Source organism: Chenopodium quinoa, unplaced genomic scaffold, assembly GCF_001683475.1.
Source record: "Chenopodium quinoa cultivar QQ74 unplaced genomic scaffold, ASM168347v1, whole genome shotgun sequence".
Taxonomy (NCBI): Eukaryota; Viridiplantae; Streptophyta; class Magnoliopsida; order Caryophyllales; family Amaranthaceae; genus Chenopodium; species Chenopodium quinoa.
In genome coordinates, this window is record NW_018742649.1 from 879,751 (window position 1) to 892,000 (window position 12,250).

Consider the following 12,250-nt stretch of genomic DNA (forward strand, 5'->3'; position numbering starts at 1 on the left):
AAAAGAACAAATTCTAGCAAAAAACTTACATTGGATTACGACAAATATGAATTAAGGAAAAAATTTGCTTCCTTTAGCTTCAAAATTGCAAAAAACTGAGCTTCATAGAGAGAGAAAAGGTCGTAAATGGCGAAGGAAGGAGAAAGAAAGTGTGAAGTGAAAAATCGCGTTTGCGATTTTCACTTTACTGACTCAAAATCTGTTGCGCGTGACAAACCAGCGCAACTTAGAACGATGCGTGCCCTTGGCCAGCGCGACCCTCTAAGTTGCTCCCGGATACTGGTCACTAAAGACCGGGATTTCGATTTTGATCCGTTTGATCATTTTTTAATGATTTTCGCTCGTTATTAGACATAATGTCGCGCAAATTATCAAAATATTTTTTAAATTGCTTTGCATATTGTAGTTTGTTTTCTTCTTTGTTAGTTTTTTGCATCATTCTTGCATGAACACCGTGATTTGTGCCTTCCCTAAGCATACGTTTTTGAACGTTTTTCGTAAGAGTGCCTTAAGACGTTCTGTGGTGTTGCTTTACATAAAAGCACCCATAGACAGGTTTGTCATTTTACTGTATTGATGTTACAAATGTCGGGTTTTCTTCTTTTTTCACGTCCGAAGCAAAAAGGAAGGCGTTTTCATGCAGCGTAAAAATGCAAATGGCGTATCGTACGACGCAAACTTGTACGACGTAGGTGTTGCGTAAAATTTCACTCAGCCCAATCTTTGCGAGATCTACCTCTCGGGACTAAAAGGTAGATAATTACTGTAGGCGTTAGCTCACGAGTCGACAGGCGCGCCGAACCTTCAGGAACAGGCACTTCTTGAATGGGAGCAAATACGATAGTTAGTGCGCTTACTAACTTACCAAACAGTTAGGGTGTCAAAATCATCCCCTGTATAAAGAAGCGACGAGACGATGTCGCGCCTATGTAGTCACGTGCCCCCATTCCTGAGACACGTGTACTCATCTTGTGGACAAAACTTCTTAGAGAGTTGTTGACTTTCTTCCCTCTCACTAAATTTGGATATATGCCTCCAGTCTTGAGACACGTAGTTCTATCTTGTGGACTTCCGACTCGAATACCGGACCATTTCGGCTCTAATACCGAAAATCATTTTTCATCTTTTACTTTGTTAAAGTCGGGCTAAAGATTCAATGACATATCGAGGGACTTTAGATCAAAGATGACACGATTGAGAGGAAATCTTCCCCTTTTATCCTTTTAAAACCGATCTTTTCTCATGACTTGACATCACCCAGAACACCTTTACTTGTAAAAGCGTTCTACAATTGCAAAGGATCAATCTAGATTCTTTAGCGCGTTAAGACTAGGTAAAAACTTTTTCTAGCCTTAATAGCTACTTGTTTCAAACACTTAGCGAACCAAGGATTGTTTCGACATCCTTAAACATTACTGAAAGATTCTTTATCCTTAGAGAACTTCGCAGAATGAGCCTTGGATTTATTTCCTTGGCTACTTTGATCATCGTCTATTCTAGACTCGATCAAAGTGGGGGCTAACTGTAGACATCTAATTTTGGCCTCTTGTTCCGACAGGAAGTGCAATAAAGATAAATAAAACCATTTTCGTGTTGGATCAAATTGAAGAATACTTATGGATAACTAGTTAAGCCACAAAACACAAAAGATTAGCCCAAATTAAAGAAAAATCCAAAACAAAGGTCCAATTAACTAAACCCGATCATAATTAAGCTTAAGAGCATGCTTAAAACCTAATAATCACGGATTTAGGAGCGCCTAGGTTAAATCTTAGTGCTGCCGTAGAAAAAGCCACGCGCATCTCAAAGAGTCGCGATGGGCTGTCGCGCGCAACTATTTCAGTTGCGCGCAACATCCAGCGCAACCTCCAGAGTTGCGCTGCGTAAGATTTAGAATTATACGAAAAATATGAAATCGAATCTTACTATAAAGCCGCGCGCAACACAGTTAGTTGCGCTGCCCCTAGCAGCGCAACCCAATCACTTGCGCTTGGATGTCGCGCGCAACTCATATTGTTGCATGCGACACCTGTTGCGACAGAATGCTCGAAACCCTAAACCTAATCATTCCCTATAAATACAAGCTTAGACCGAGGATTAAACAGACAAAAAAAACCTAAAACTCTGGCGAAATACTTATGAACTTGTGCAACCTAGCCCCCTCTTGTCCTAAACACTCACCCTTTCGATATTTTGTTACTACGGTGGAGGTTCCCCAACAAGAAGGAGTCCATAAGTGTTCTAAACGGAGATCTAGCAAAGAGAAATGGTAAATTCCCCGAGCACTTAGTTAAATCACATTTATTTTCTTGTTTAAAAAGACTTTAATTAATTAATTAGAGTTGTTTGATCACCTTTAAAATAATTAATTAATAAATTCCACATAGTATCTTGCGTTAAATAAAGATTAGAATTGAATTAAATAATTGTTGGTTGATCACTAAAGCCAAGGCGAATATTGTTTATTTTCTTGTTCTTTTCACGAATTTGATTAAATAAGAATAACGACATTACGATGTAATTTCTACGTGAATTAATGCTTGTAAATAAAAATCAACTAACATAGTTTTAGGTATCGCGTTGCATATATTGTTTGGTGATAAAATTGTAAAAAAGGAAGAGCTAATAGAGGCCGCACTAGGGCTAGGATAACGATTCCCCTCTAAAAGGAACGTTATTTTAGTACCCTCGCTCCCGAATTCATTTCTGGTTTATAGACCAATTTGGGCATGGGTAAACTTATGATTCATGCTAATTACTCCATGAACTCCACATGGAAGAAAGGAATGAACGAGGTTTATGAGTTTTTCCTAAAACTCATTGGCGTCTCCTACTTGTTTCTTACTAAAAAGCGTAATGATAGAATCAATTCTAATTCAAGGTCCCCCAAACAGTCAGGAATTCAAATCCTACTACACCCTAACAAGTGTAAAGTCCTAGGTTTTAAGTGGCCAAGGGAATTTAAAGATAGTACCCCTTACAATGGGATCACCCTCCTTACACATAATAAGCCTACTGTGGTGGACGACCCAAAACCGAAGGAGCAAGGCTGCGGTTTTGTTGCTGCTGGGCTGTGGGAAACAGGCAGGGTTGTGAGGCCCACTGCCCGGGCTGTTCCTGCCAATTCCCTAGGGCTCCCCATTGAGGGGCCTGCTGCCAATTGGGGGGTTAAGGCTGGGCCTGCCATTGCGGAGGCCCAGCAGATTGTTGCTGCTGTTGTTGATTGTTGTTGTTGTTTTTCCCCCATCCTCGGCCCTTCCTTGGTTTACTGCTGCCACGGCCGCGGCCTCAACCACCCTTGCTGGTGCCGCACTGGTGGTCTGCCGCCGGTGGCTGGGTGTTGCCGGAAGTGGTGGAGGTAGTTGCCTGAGAATTTTGCGCAATAAGAGCGTGTTGCCCGGATTCTTCTTGCTTGTTCTTTCTCGTCTCCTCCAAGATGAACATAGAGAGAGCCTTATTAAAGGTAGGGATAGGCTCAGTTTGGGAGATCAAGGCAGCGACGGTGTCAAAACTCCCTTTAGAAAGACTCGCAATCAATTGGAGTACCATTTTTCGATCAGAGACCAGGTTGTCGACGTTGCTCAATTGATCGGCAAGGAGTTTGAGATGCATACAGTAATCCGACATATTCTCAAATTGCTCAAGCTTGGTGCTGCTAAGCTGCTCCTCTAAATATACCGCCCTAGTATGCTTATTGTCATGAAAAATTTCCTTGAGACGATTCCGTAATTTAAGCGCCGTAGCACCCGATTTAATGATGGTGTGTAGGTCTTTGGATATGGAAGCATAAATCCAATTTTTGACAATAGCATCTAACCTCTTCCAAGTTGCATCATCAATGTCCGATGGACGAGAAACCTTATCATCGATGTGATCAAGAAGGTTGAAAGCACACGCCTGAATCTGGAATAATTCAGCCAAGTGGTGTAGTGAGCTTCCTGCTGATTGAGGGTAACGGTCATAAGATTTTTGATGTTTGTTGCGGCATAAGCTGGATGGAAGTTGTTTGAGGGAGGAGGAGGAGGAGGTGGGGGGGGGGGAGTGTCATCACCGGCCATGGAGGGCGAAGGAGGTGTCTGACCAAGTGTGGAGGTGGACGGCTATGGGCCTAGGATCGTGTGTAGGGTTTGAGAGAGAAGATAGAAAAGAAACCCTAAAAGGAATCTGATACCATGTAGAATAGTGTAATTCTCCTTAGCGAAGGCTTTCTCATTAATTGAATACACGTAGGATTTACAACCTAATCATGAGATAACCTAAATACACAATATATATTTTATAGAATATTCACAAGATCATATAAACCTATTATCTAACAACAATGTTTAATTATATACACATATATCTTAAGAAAAATTATTTTTTAATCTCAACTTTGGCCCATTATACTCCGTATTAATTTAATAATCCCAACTTTTCAATTATTCAAGAATGATCACAACTTGGAGGCGTTTTCTTTCTATTGGTTGATGAGTGGTGACCCAATGAAAGGGTTAAAAAATTGCCACTTATCAAATGCTAATTGATCCAAAAAAAATAAAATAATACTTCGTATAAAACAAAAATGAAAAAAATAAATCCCAAGCAACCTCCCAGCACAGCACAATCCCCCTCCCTCCCCATCTTCGCTAGTAACTAGAGGCAGAGCTAAATTGGTGCACGTGCATCACCAGCCCAAAAAAATGAAGTTGAATTTTAAAATAAAAAAACCGAAGAGACCGTTTTTTTTTAAATGACTGTTGTCTCAGATGCTAGTCAAACAACCGGTCTCTAAGATCATTTTTATTATTCTTAATAGTAATGGGTAAAATAAACCGGTTATATTAGACAACCGGTCTCTAATGTCATTTTATCATTCTTAATAGTAATGGGTAAAAGAGACCAGTTATATTAAACAACCGGTCTCTAAAGTCATTGTACTTTTTTCTTACTACTATTAAAAGTAGTGAGTAGGTATTATTTGTTTTCTTTTTTTGGTAGTGACTTTGACTTGTTAGATGGATTTTTTAAGTACTTTTTAGTTGTAGTATGAATATTTGTGTCATATTCTTGGATTGAAATCAATATGGTTGTTATATAATTTTTTTTAAAATTTAATTTTGGATTGAAAACAATTGTGAATTGAACTAGACCCCAATTTTTTTTTTGTATTTTATACTGATCAACAAATGATGGTGACTCACAACCCTGAAAATCTTAGATCCGCCATTGTTAGTAACCATCTTCTCCCTCTCCAACTTCACAAGTAATTAACCACCTTCTTTCTCCTCAACTTCACCAGTAACCACCTTCTCCTCCCTAGCCCCACCAAAAACCACCACCTTTCCTTGAAAACCACTTGCAACCCCACCCTCTTCCCTTGAAACTACTCATAGCCCCACCCCTTTCCCCCCCTGAAACAACCATTTCATTTTTAGAAGTGTCCCTTCTCTCAAAACAACCACAACCCCACCCTCTCCTTCCCTTGAAACCACCTTAACTCCATTCCCTTTGTCGAAATCACCGTCGTCGCACCTCCTTCCTCTGAAACCACAACTTTCAAGGTTATATTGGAATTTGGACCTAGGTTAAGTTTCAAGGTGATTTCAAACCATAGTTTGGAGGGTTGCCAGGTGGTTGGGCTAGTTTTCATCGAGGCTGAGGGAGGAGGAGTCGATTTTTGGTAGGTGAAGAGAGGATGGTTTTGGATGAGGGGTTGCGGAGGGATGACATCGGTGGTGGGGTGGGGTTGTTTTAATTTATATATATTTGAAAAATTACTTTTAATTGTTTGGTTTAATCAAGGCTTGACATGTGTAAAATAACTTATTATAATAGGATTGTTGACTTTTGTGTGACCGGTCATGATCTATCAGAAGAAAATGCCCCAAAATTGAAATACTTAATATAAATAGCCTAAAATTAAGATTAGTAAAACCAGTTTTTCATACGCAATTTATCTTAATAGTCAAATAATAAAATTGACAAATATAACAACTTTAAATGTGAACGATTTACCAAATTGGTGTTGGAAAATTAAAAAATTACTAAAATAGTGTCCACTTTAAAATATTTCTCAAAATAGTGTTCGTGTAGGATTGAAAAATCCAAAACTAACTTTTTATCGCTTTGTGATTAAGTCTAAATAAAAATAAAATCATTGGAGTCTATTAACTAGTTTTCTCAAGATTTTAATTCACCTTTGTTCCAAACATTGATGTTAAACGCCGCATCACTACCTTTTCTATATTCATTAGAAAAACATGGTGCTAAGAAAATTAGTTTGTGTTTAGAGATTATGTTTTTGACTTAGGGCATGTTCTCTTACGTTGAAATTCAGTTCAGCTCAGTTCAGTTCAGCTCAGTTCAGTTCAGCTCCTAATTTCCTTCTCTTATAAAATATTCATTTCATCTCCGTTCAGTTCAGCTCAGTTCAGTTCAGCTTAGTTCAGTTCAGCTCAGTTCAGTTTAGTTTAGTTCAGTTCAGTTCAGCTGAGTTCAGTCAATGAGAACAGGCCCTTAGTATCTATTACTCTATAGAACTAGACAATGGGTTTCATGAACACTATGGTGATTGATAAGTGCCCTTGATATTTTAACTTTGATTAAATAATGCATTATGTTTCATGTTACATATTTTTTGACAATTTATATCCATAACAAATATGCTAGAAATTATTTTTATACATTTATTATTACTACTTCGTATTCAAAATCCATTAATCCATACTCTAGCTATTGCTTATAATATCCATTTTTATTATTAATAAGATACAAAAACATTAACGATGAATTAACGAGGCTCAAGGCTAAAAAAAATAAAGTTATCATAAGCATTATTTAAGATATCTTTTGCATAAATGAAAGTTTGGCTTGGAGAAATTCCATCAACTATATAGCTGATGTTCTCTTTGATTTATCAAGATTTGAGTAATAAATAAAAGGAACACTCTTCCTGTAAAAACATAGAAAAATAAAAAAATAAAAAAAAATTGATTGTATACATATTTATTAGGATTTTCTTAAAAAGAATTCATCTCTTCAATGATTTTTTTTACCATTACCTAGCTTTGTAAATTCCGAACCTGCATGGACATTATATTAAGAAATATTTTTAGGTGAACACTATTCTAATAATTTCTTAATTTTTCAACACTATATTGGCAAATCGTTCTTTAAATGTGTCAATTATTCTTAAACGAAAAAAATAACCACTTTAAATGTGTCAATTATTCTTGAACGAAAAAAGTAACCCAATAAGCTGTAATAATTTATGCAGGCTGTTACCCACACAGGCCAAGCCACTCTCAATCTCAAATAACACAGCAGTAGGAACTAGGAAACCCCCTTCAAATAAAAACCACGAACTGTCCATAAAACAATTTTCAGAAATCAAATGTCTTTTGTCTGTCCGAAACTACATCACTTCAACGGTCACTTTTTCCACTACTCACTGCTCATTCGGTCATTCTCAGCACAAAAAAGAAAAAAAAAATTACTCAACAAGAAAAAAATTACAAATAAACCAGAAACCTGAATTCAAACTCAAACTAACAAAGATGGCGAATTTTATCATCACTTTCTCTCTCTTACTCTCTCCCCTCCTAGCAGTAACCTTTCGGCCCGTTAAGGCCCATTTAGAAGAAAAAGCAGTAATACAGCAGCAGCAGCTATGGTGTGTAGCAAAGAACAACGCCGAGGATTCCGCACTTCAGCAGGCCTTGGATTGGGCTTGTGGGCCAGGTGGTGCTAGCTGTGGCCCAATCCAAAATGGTGGGCCTTGTTATGATCCAAATGATCTTATTGATATGGCTTCTTATGCTTTCAATGATTATTGTCTTAAGCATGGTATGAGTGAAGAGACTTGCAACTTCAGTAACACTGCTGCTCTTACTGCTCTTGATCCAAGTAATTTCTTTTTCTTTTTCTTGATTTTTAAAGCTACATTCTAATTTTGTGAATTGTAAATTGTTAATTTTAATTAATTTATTTATTTATTTATTGGGAATTTGCAGGTCATGGAAAGTGCAAATATGCTTCAAGGTAATTCATAATCTTTAAAAGTTGTTAAAATTGTTTAATTTGATTGGGTTTTGAAGCATTGTTTAAAATTGTTATTTGTTTGTTGTCAATTGGTAGTCAATTTAAATATGCCCTTTTGATTAGGATAAATTATAGGGCGTTAATTAGTGTTAATTGCTTAATATTAGAAATAAGAGGGTCTTACAAATTTTTATTTGTTTCAATGTAAGGGAAAATGTTATGTTGTATAGCGTGTACAAGCTCTATTTTTAATGTTGAAAATTTTTAATCTATGGAACTAATGTTCTAAATTGCAATCCTTAGATTTGGGAGAGAGATGGAAGTAGTCTTGTTATTGTTAGAATGTCTGTACTTAATACTCTTAACTTTACCATGGATATTTTTGTCTGGACAGCCACTTTTAGCTAGCTCTTAAATCTGTAGATTTGTATGAGTTGGTTGATTTCGTGTATTTGTTTGTTTGCAATCACTTACAATGTGGTCGGATATGATGATTCGATGAGAATGGAATAGGAGGGATGGATGGACAATGATCAATACTCCTGCAACCATTATTGTCTATTTGTTTTAGTATACAGTATTTTAAATCAATTACCTATTGCTTTAGGAATTGGCAATAATTTTTATTTCTTCGGAACAAATTACAAGGATCAACTTGTTGCTTATTTAGATGTGGTAAAAGATGTAGTATCCTATTGGAGGAGCTCACTTCTTGTGCTTTCAAGAAATTTAGCTAACCAAGCATCTTCAAATGAAAAGTTTTCCAATCTTTACAAATGGATAAATGCTGAACCGTATATATTGCATGTTACTAAGGTGTTTTTGTCTCATAGTGGTAGTGCATGATACACCTTTCCATTATTAATAATCAGTGAAGTTGACACTTTGCCTTTGATATCCTTACGCTCCCCCTGGAGTGAAATCTGCATTGTGCTTAGTTTTGATACGATGATTGTTTTTACCTTGTGAATGGATATATCAATGGAGATCTTTAGGGTTGTTGCAAATCAGGATAAATAGACTCAAAAATCATTAGGGTTGTCTTTTAGAAGAAAGTAGGGGGTTACATTGATTGAGCACAAGATGAGAGAATCGGTTAAGATGATTTAGCAATGTAAGAAGGAGACCAAGTGAGGCTCCGGTAAGGAGGCTTGAAATGTTGTAATCCCTTTTTGTGTGGCTTCTTACAATGTATATGGATGGGAGGTATTTAATAGACAAGGGAGGGAGAGTCTTATATTAGGGGATGAGAAGGCAAGAGACATGATGTGAGGGATCCAAATTTCTTGTAACTTGTTTTCGAATATAGTTTATGTTGTAAATTCTAAAAAGGGGTGATTAATTTAATGACATGAAGAATAGTTCCCTATCTGGTAGAGGTTATTCTGAAACATCTTTAGACTCATGGTTTTCCCACATGGATGAAGAGGTTATGTTAATAAGGTAAGGTCTGTTTTTCATCAAGCCAGGAATGAGAAATATTTGAACTGCAAAAACCAGCATTAATTTGCATTATACTGAAGTTTGGTGACATTTCAATGAAGTTTTCATAGTGGAAGAAGAAATGCCTTTGGTAATAAGTGAAGTTTTTAATTATTCCTCAATTTCCTTGACATTCCAATTGTGACATGTCATAGTTTTGACGTGATAGCAGTTTTCTTCCTATCAATGGTACTCTGGTGTGGCATCTGGCATACAGCTTTAATATTTTGATTTCTTTTATTTTCAATTTTATTGTATGATTTTTATTTTTGCTTAAAGAGAAACGCTAGGAGTGTTAATTTTTATCTGTTGAGAACTTTTTATGCTGAGGTGCTACATAGTTTCATGGATTACAAATCCGCCAGGGGTGTGTGTTCTGAAGTGTTATCAATTGTTCTCTGAATATGGAATGTGAGTGATTTTGTAGAGCAACCAAGTAAGATGCAGGCTCATCTACCTTCAGCACTTAGGAGTATATAAGTGTAAGGCTCCTACTGAGTATTTAGTAAAAGACAAGTGATCATTGTATCACTGAACTGACTATTATCACAGCAAATGTTTGTTACATTAGCTACAAGTAGACTGCCAGTTAAAGAGACTATTTATAGAACTTGAGGATGAAGCCTTTCAGCCTCTGGGACAGATATTTTCTATAGTAGCCTCTGAATTCAGGATTTTTCTTATTTCTCAAAATTCTCAAACATGTATATGAATTAATCAGTTGTCACATTGCCCAAATCTAATTAGGATGTGGTATAGTTATACAATCCAATAAAATCAATAGGTTTGATATAATTACTGTTTTAGGACTTGACATCCTAGTATTGTGTATGTAACTATGTATGCAATTTATTTTTTTCTTTTTCCTGAAGGTGGCAGTACTTAATTAGCATAATTAGTTTTTATGTAGTTATACTTTAGCTTTATGGATTACACGCAAATTGTTTTTTTTTTTTTCCCATCCCATTATGCCATCAGCAGTTGGAGAATTTTGTTTTCTCAACATCCTAGAGTAGTACATGTGACTGTAAAATCTAAATGATGAGAGGACTTATTTAGAAAATGCGATTTGTAAGTAGTTACTTCGTATTATTTTACTTTATAGGTTCAATGCCACCTGGTTTTTTGTTCTTGGAATATGATAATGAGTATGGACTACGGAGTAATGATTGTGCAAAAATTTTAGATGCTATCATGTTTATTAGTCATTAGTTTATTTTATGAAGCTTTGTTACACGACCATTTGGTTTTTAATTATAATTTTTGCTGTTGCTGCAGTATTTTCACTGCTGCAAATTCTACCACCCCTTCAACTGCAGGAGTTATCCCAGGCAGTGAAGACTTGAACGGGACCTCTCAGTTTGCTGCAATAGAGGTTAGGACGTTAGCCCTCTTTAATTTGCTTCTCGCAATCTTTGTATTCTCACTATAACAGACGAGAATTGGTGAGAATTGGATGTATTGAGTGAAGCAAGTCAGTGAAATAGAGCTAGGCTTAGATCTTGCTAATATCATTCCTGGAAAAGTTTTGTTCCCGGCTTTGATTCTTGTATCTTTCATGAACAGTTAATATATTTCGTTGGCACCTATCAGGTTTGTAAAACCAATTAATATATTTTTGTTGTTGTGCAGTGTAAATTAGTTCTTATTCCCTGCCCTTCTATTGGATTCAAATCAGTGATGTTTTGTGCGTTTTTAACTTTTGATTAACTATGATTCAATTTCACTGTTGTGACCCTCCCATTCCCACATCCATAGTTTACAGGCATAGTTGCGGCGCTGTACAGTTTCTGTCCTTTGACTGGGGTTTAAATGATTTTATTTTTCTTGCATATTGTTCATGATAGCTATGGTTCAAGATTCAATTACCAAATTGAAAGTGGTCTTTTAATTCTCTTACGAAGTACGAAGTATATTGTTAACAAAGGTGAGCCTATCCCAGTTAAAGAGGACAGGGTCACAGCTCACAGGGACTAGCAAACTGATAACAGTCAACAGTTTAAAATTTCCAGTAGAAAGTTTATTAACAGTTCTGGGTCAAAACTATTGAATCTTCAGTTACTATTTATTTACCAATCTCAATTTTGATATATTGATATATTTACCAATCTCAATATTGATATATTGATTCCTACTTGGCCCTATTGAAGGAAAGATATCACAGATAGTAATTAAGGAGAAATCATCTCCTAAATTGCAGCCTTGATGAATGAGCATGATTGATTACAATCAATCACAATCTCCTATCTTAGTATATATATTATTCTAATATATTTTAGTGCCATGTATAGTATAGTCTTAACTTTGTAATCTCTTTATTTAAGGTAGTATGTTGACTTATTTTCTATAGTGGTCACTCAAGGCTTGTATATAAATACTCTGTAAATTAATAATACAAAGTAAGCTTTTTCTCTATTCTTTATATGGTATTAGAGCTACGATTTTTTTTTTCCCTCTTTATCATCATGTCTTCTGATCATCAAGCTCTTATTCCCAACCTTAATGATCCTTCCAAACCTTTCACTATTTTTCACCTTCACAATGCAATTAAGCTTACCCCTACCAACTATATCGCTTGGAAAGCTCAAATTCAAGCCACGTTATTAGGCTATGACCTATACAAATACGTTGATGGTTCTTTTCCCTCCCCTCCTGCCTCAATCAATAATGCTGAAGGTACCTCCCAAGCCAACCCTGCTGCCCTTACTTGGTTTCGCCAAGATCGTCTCGTCTATGGTATTCTTGT

The 12,250-nt window shown here is 36.3% G+C and overlaps 2 protein-coding genes across 2 annotated transcripts; one reads left to right on the top strand and one right to left on the bottom strand.

The window, feature by feature from the left end:
- Positions 1–3,288: 3,288 nt before the first annotated feature.
- Positions 3,289–4,623, bottom strand: LOC110721956. Its single transcript, XM_021901192.1, has 2 exons — positions 4,590–4,623; positions 3,289–3,938 (listed from the first exon to the last, which is right to left on the bottom strand). Exons 1-2 carry the CDS (start codon positions 4,621–4,623, stop codon positions 3,289–3,291), a joined length of 684 nt encoding a protein of 227 aa, XP_021756884.1.
- A 2,115-nt stretch (positions 4,624–6,738) lies between these two features.
- Positions 6,739–11,154, top strand: LOC110721974. The gene is made up of 3 exons (XM_021901204.1): positions 6,739–7,887; positions 7,995–8,022; positions 10,783–11,154. Exons 1-3 carry the CDS (start codon positions 7,200–7,202, stop codon positions 10,934–10,936), a joined length of 870 nt encoding a protein of 289 aa, XP_021756896.1. The 5' UTR covers positions 6,739–7,199; the 3' UTR covers positions 10,937–11,154.
- The last annotated feature ends 1,096 nt before the right edge of the window (positions 11,155–12,250 follow it).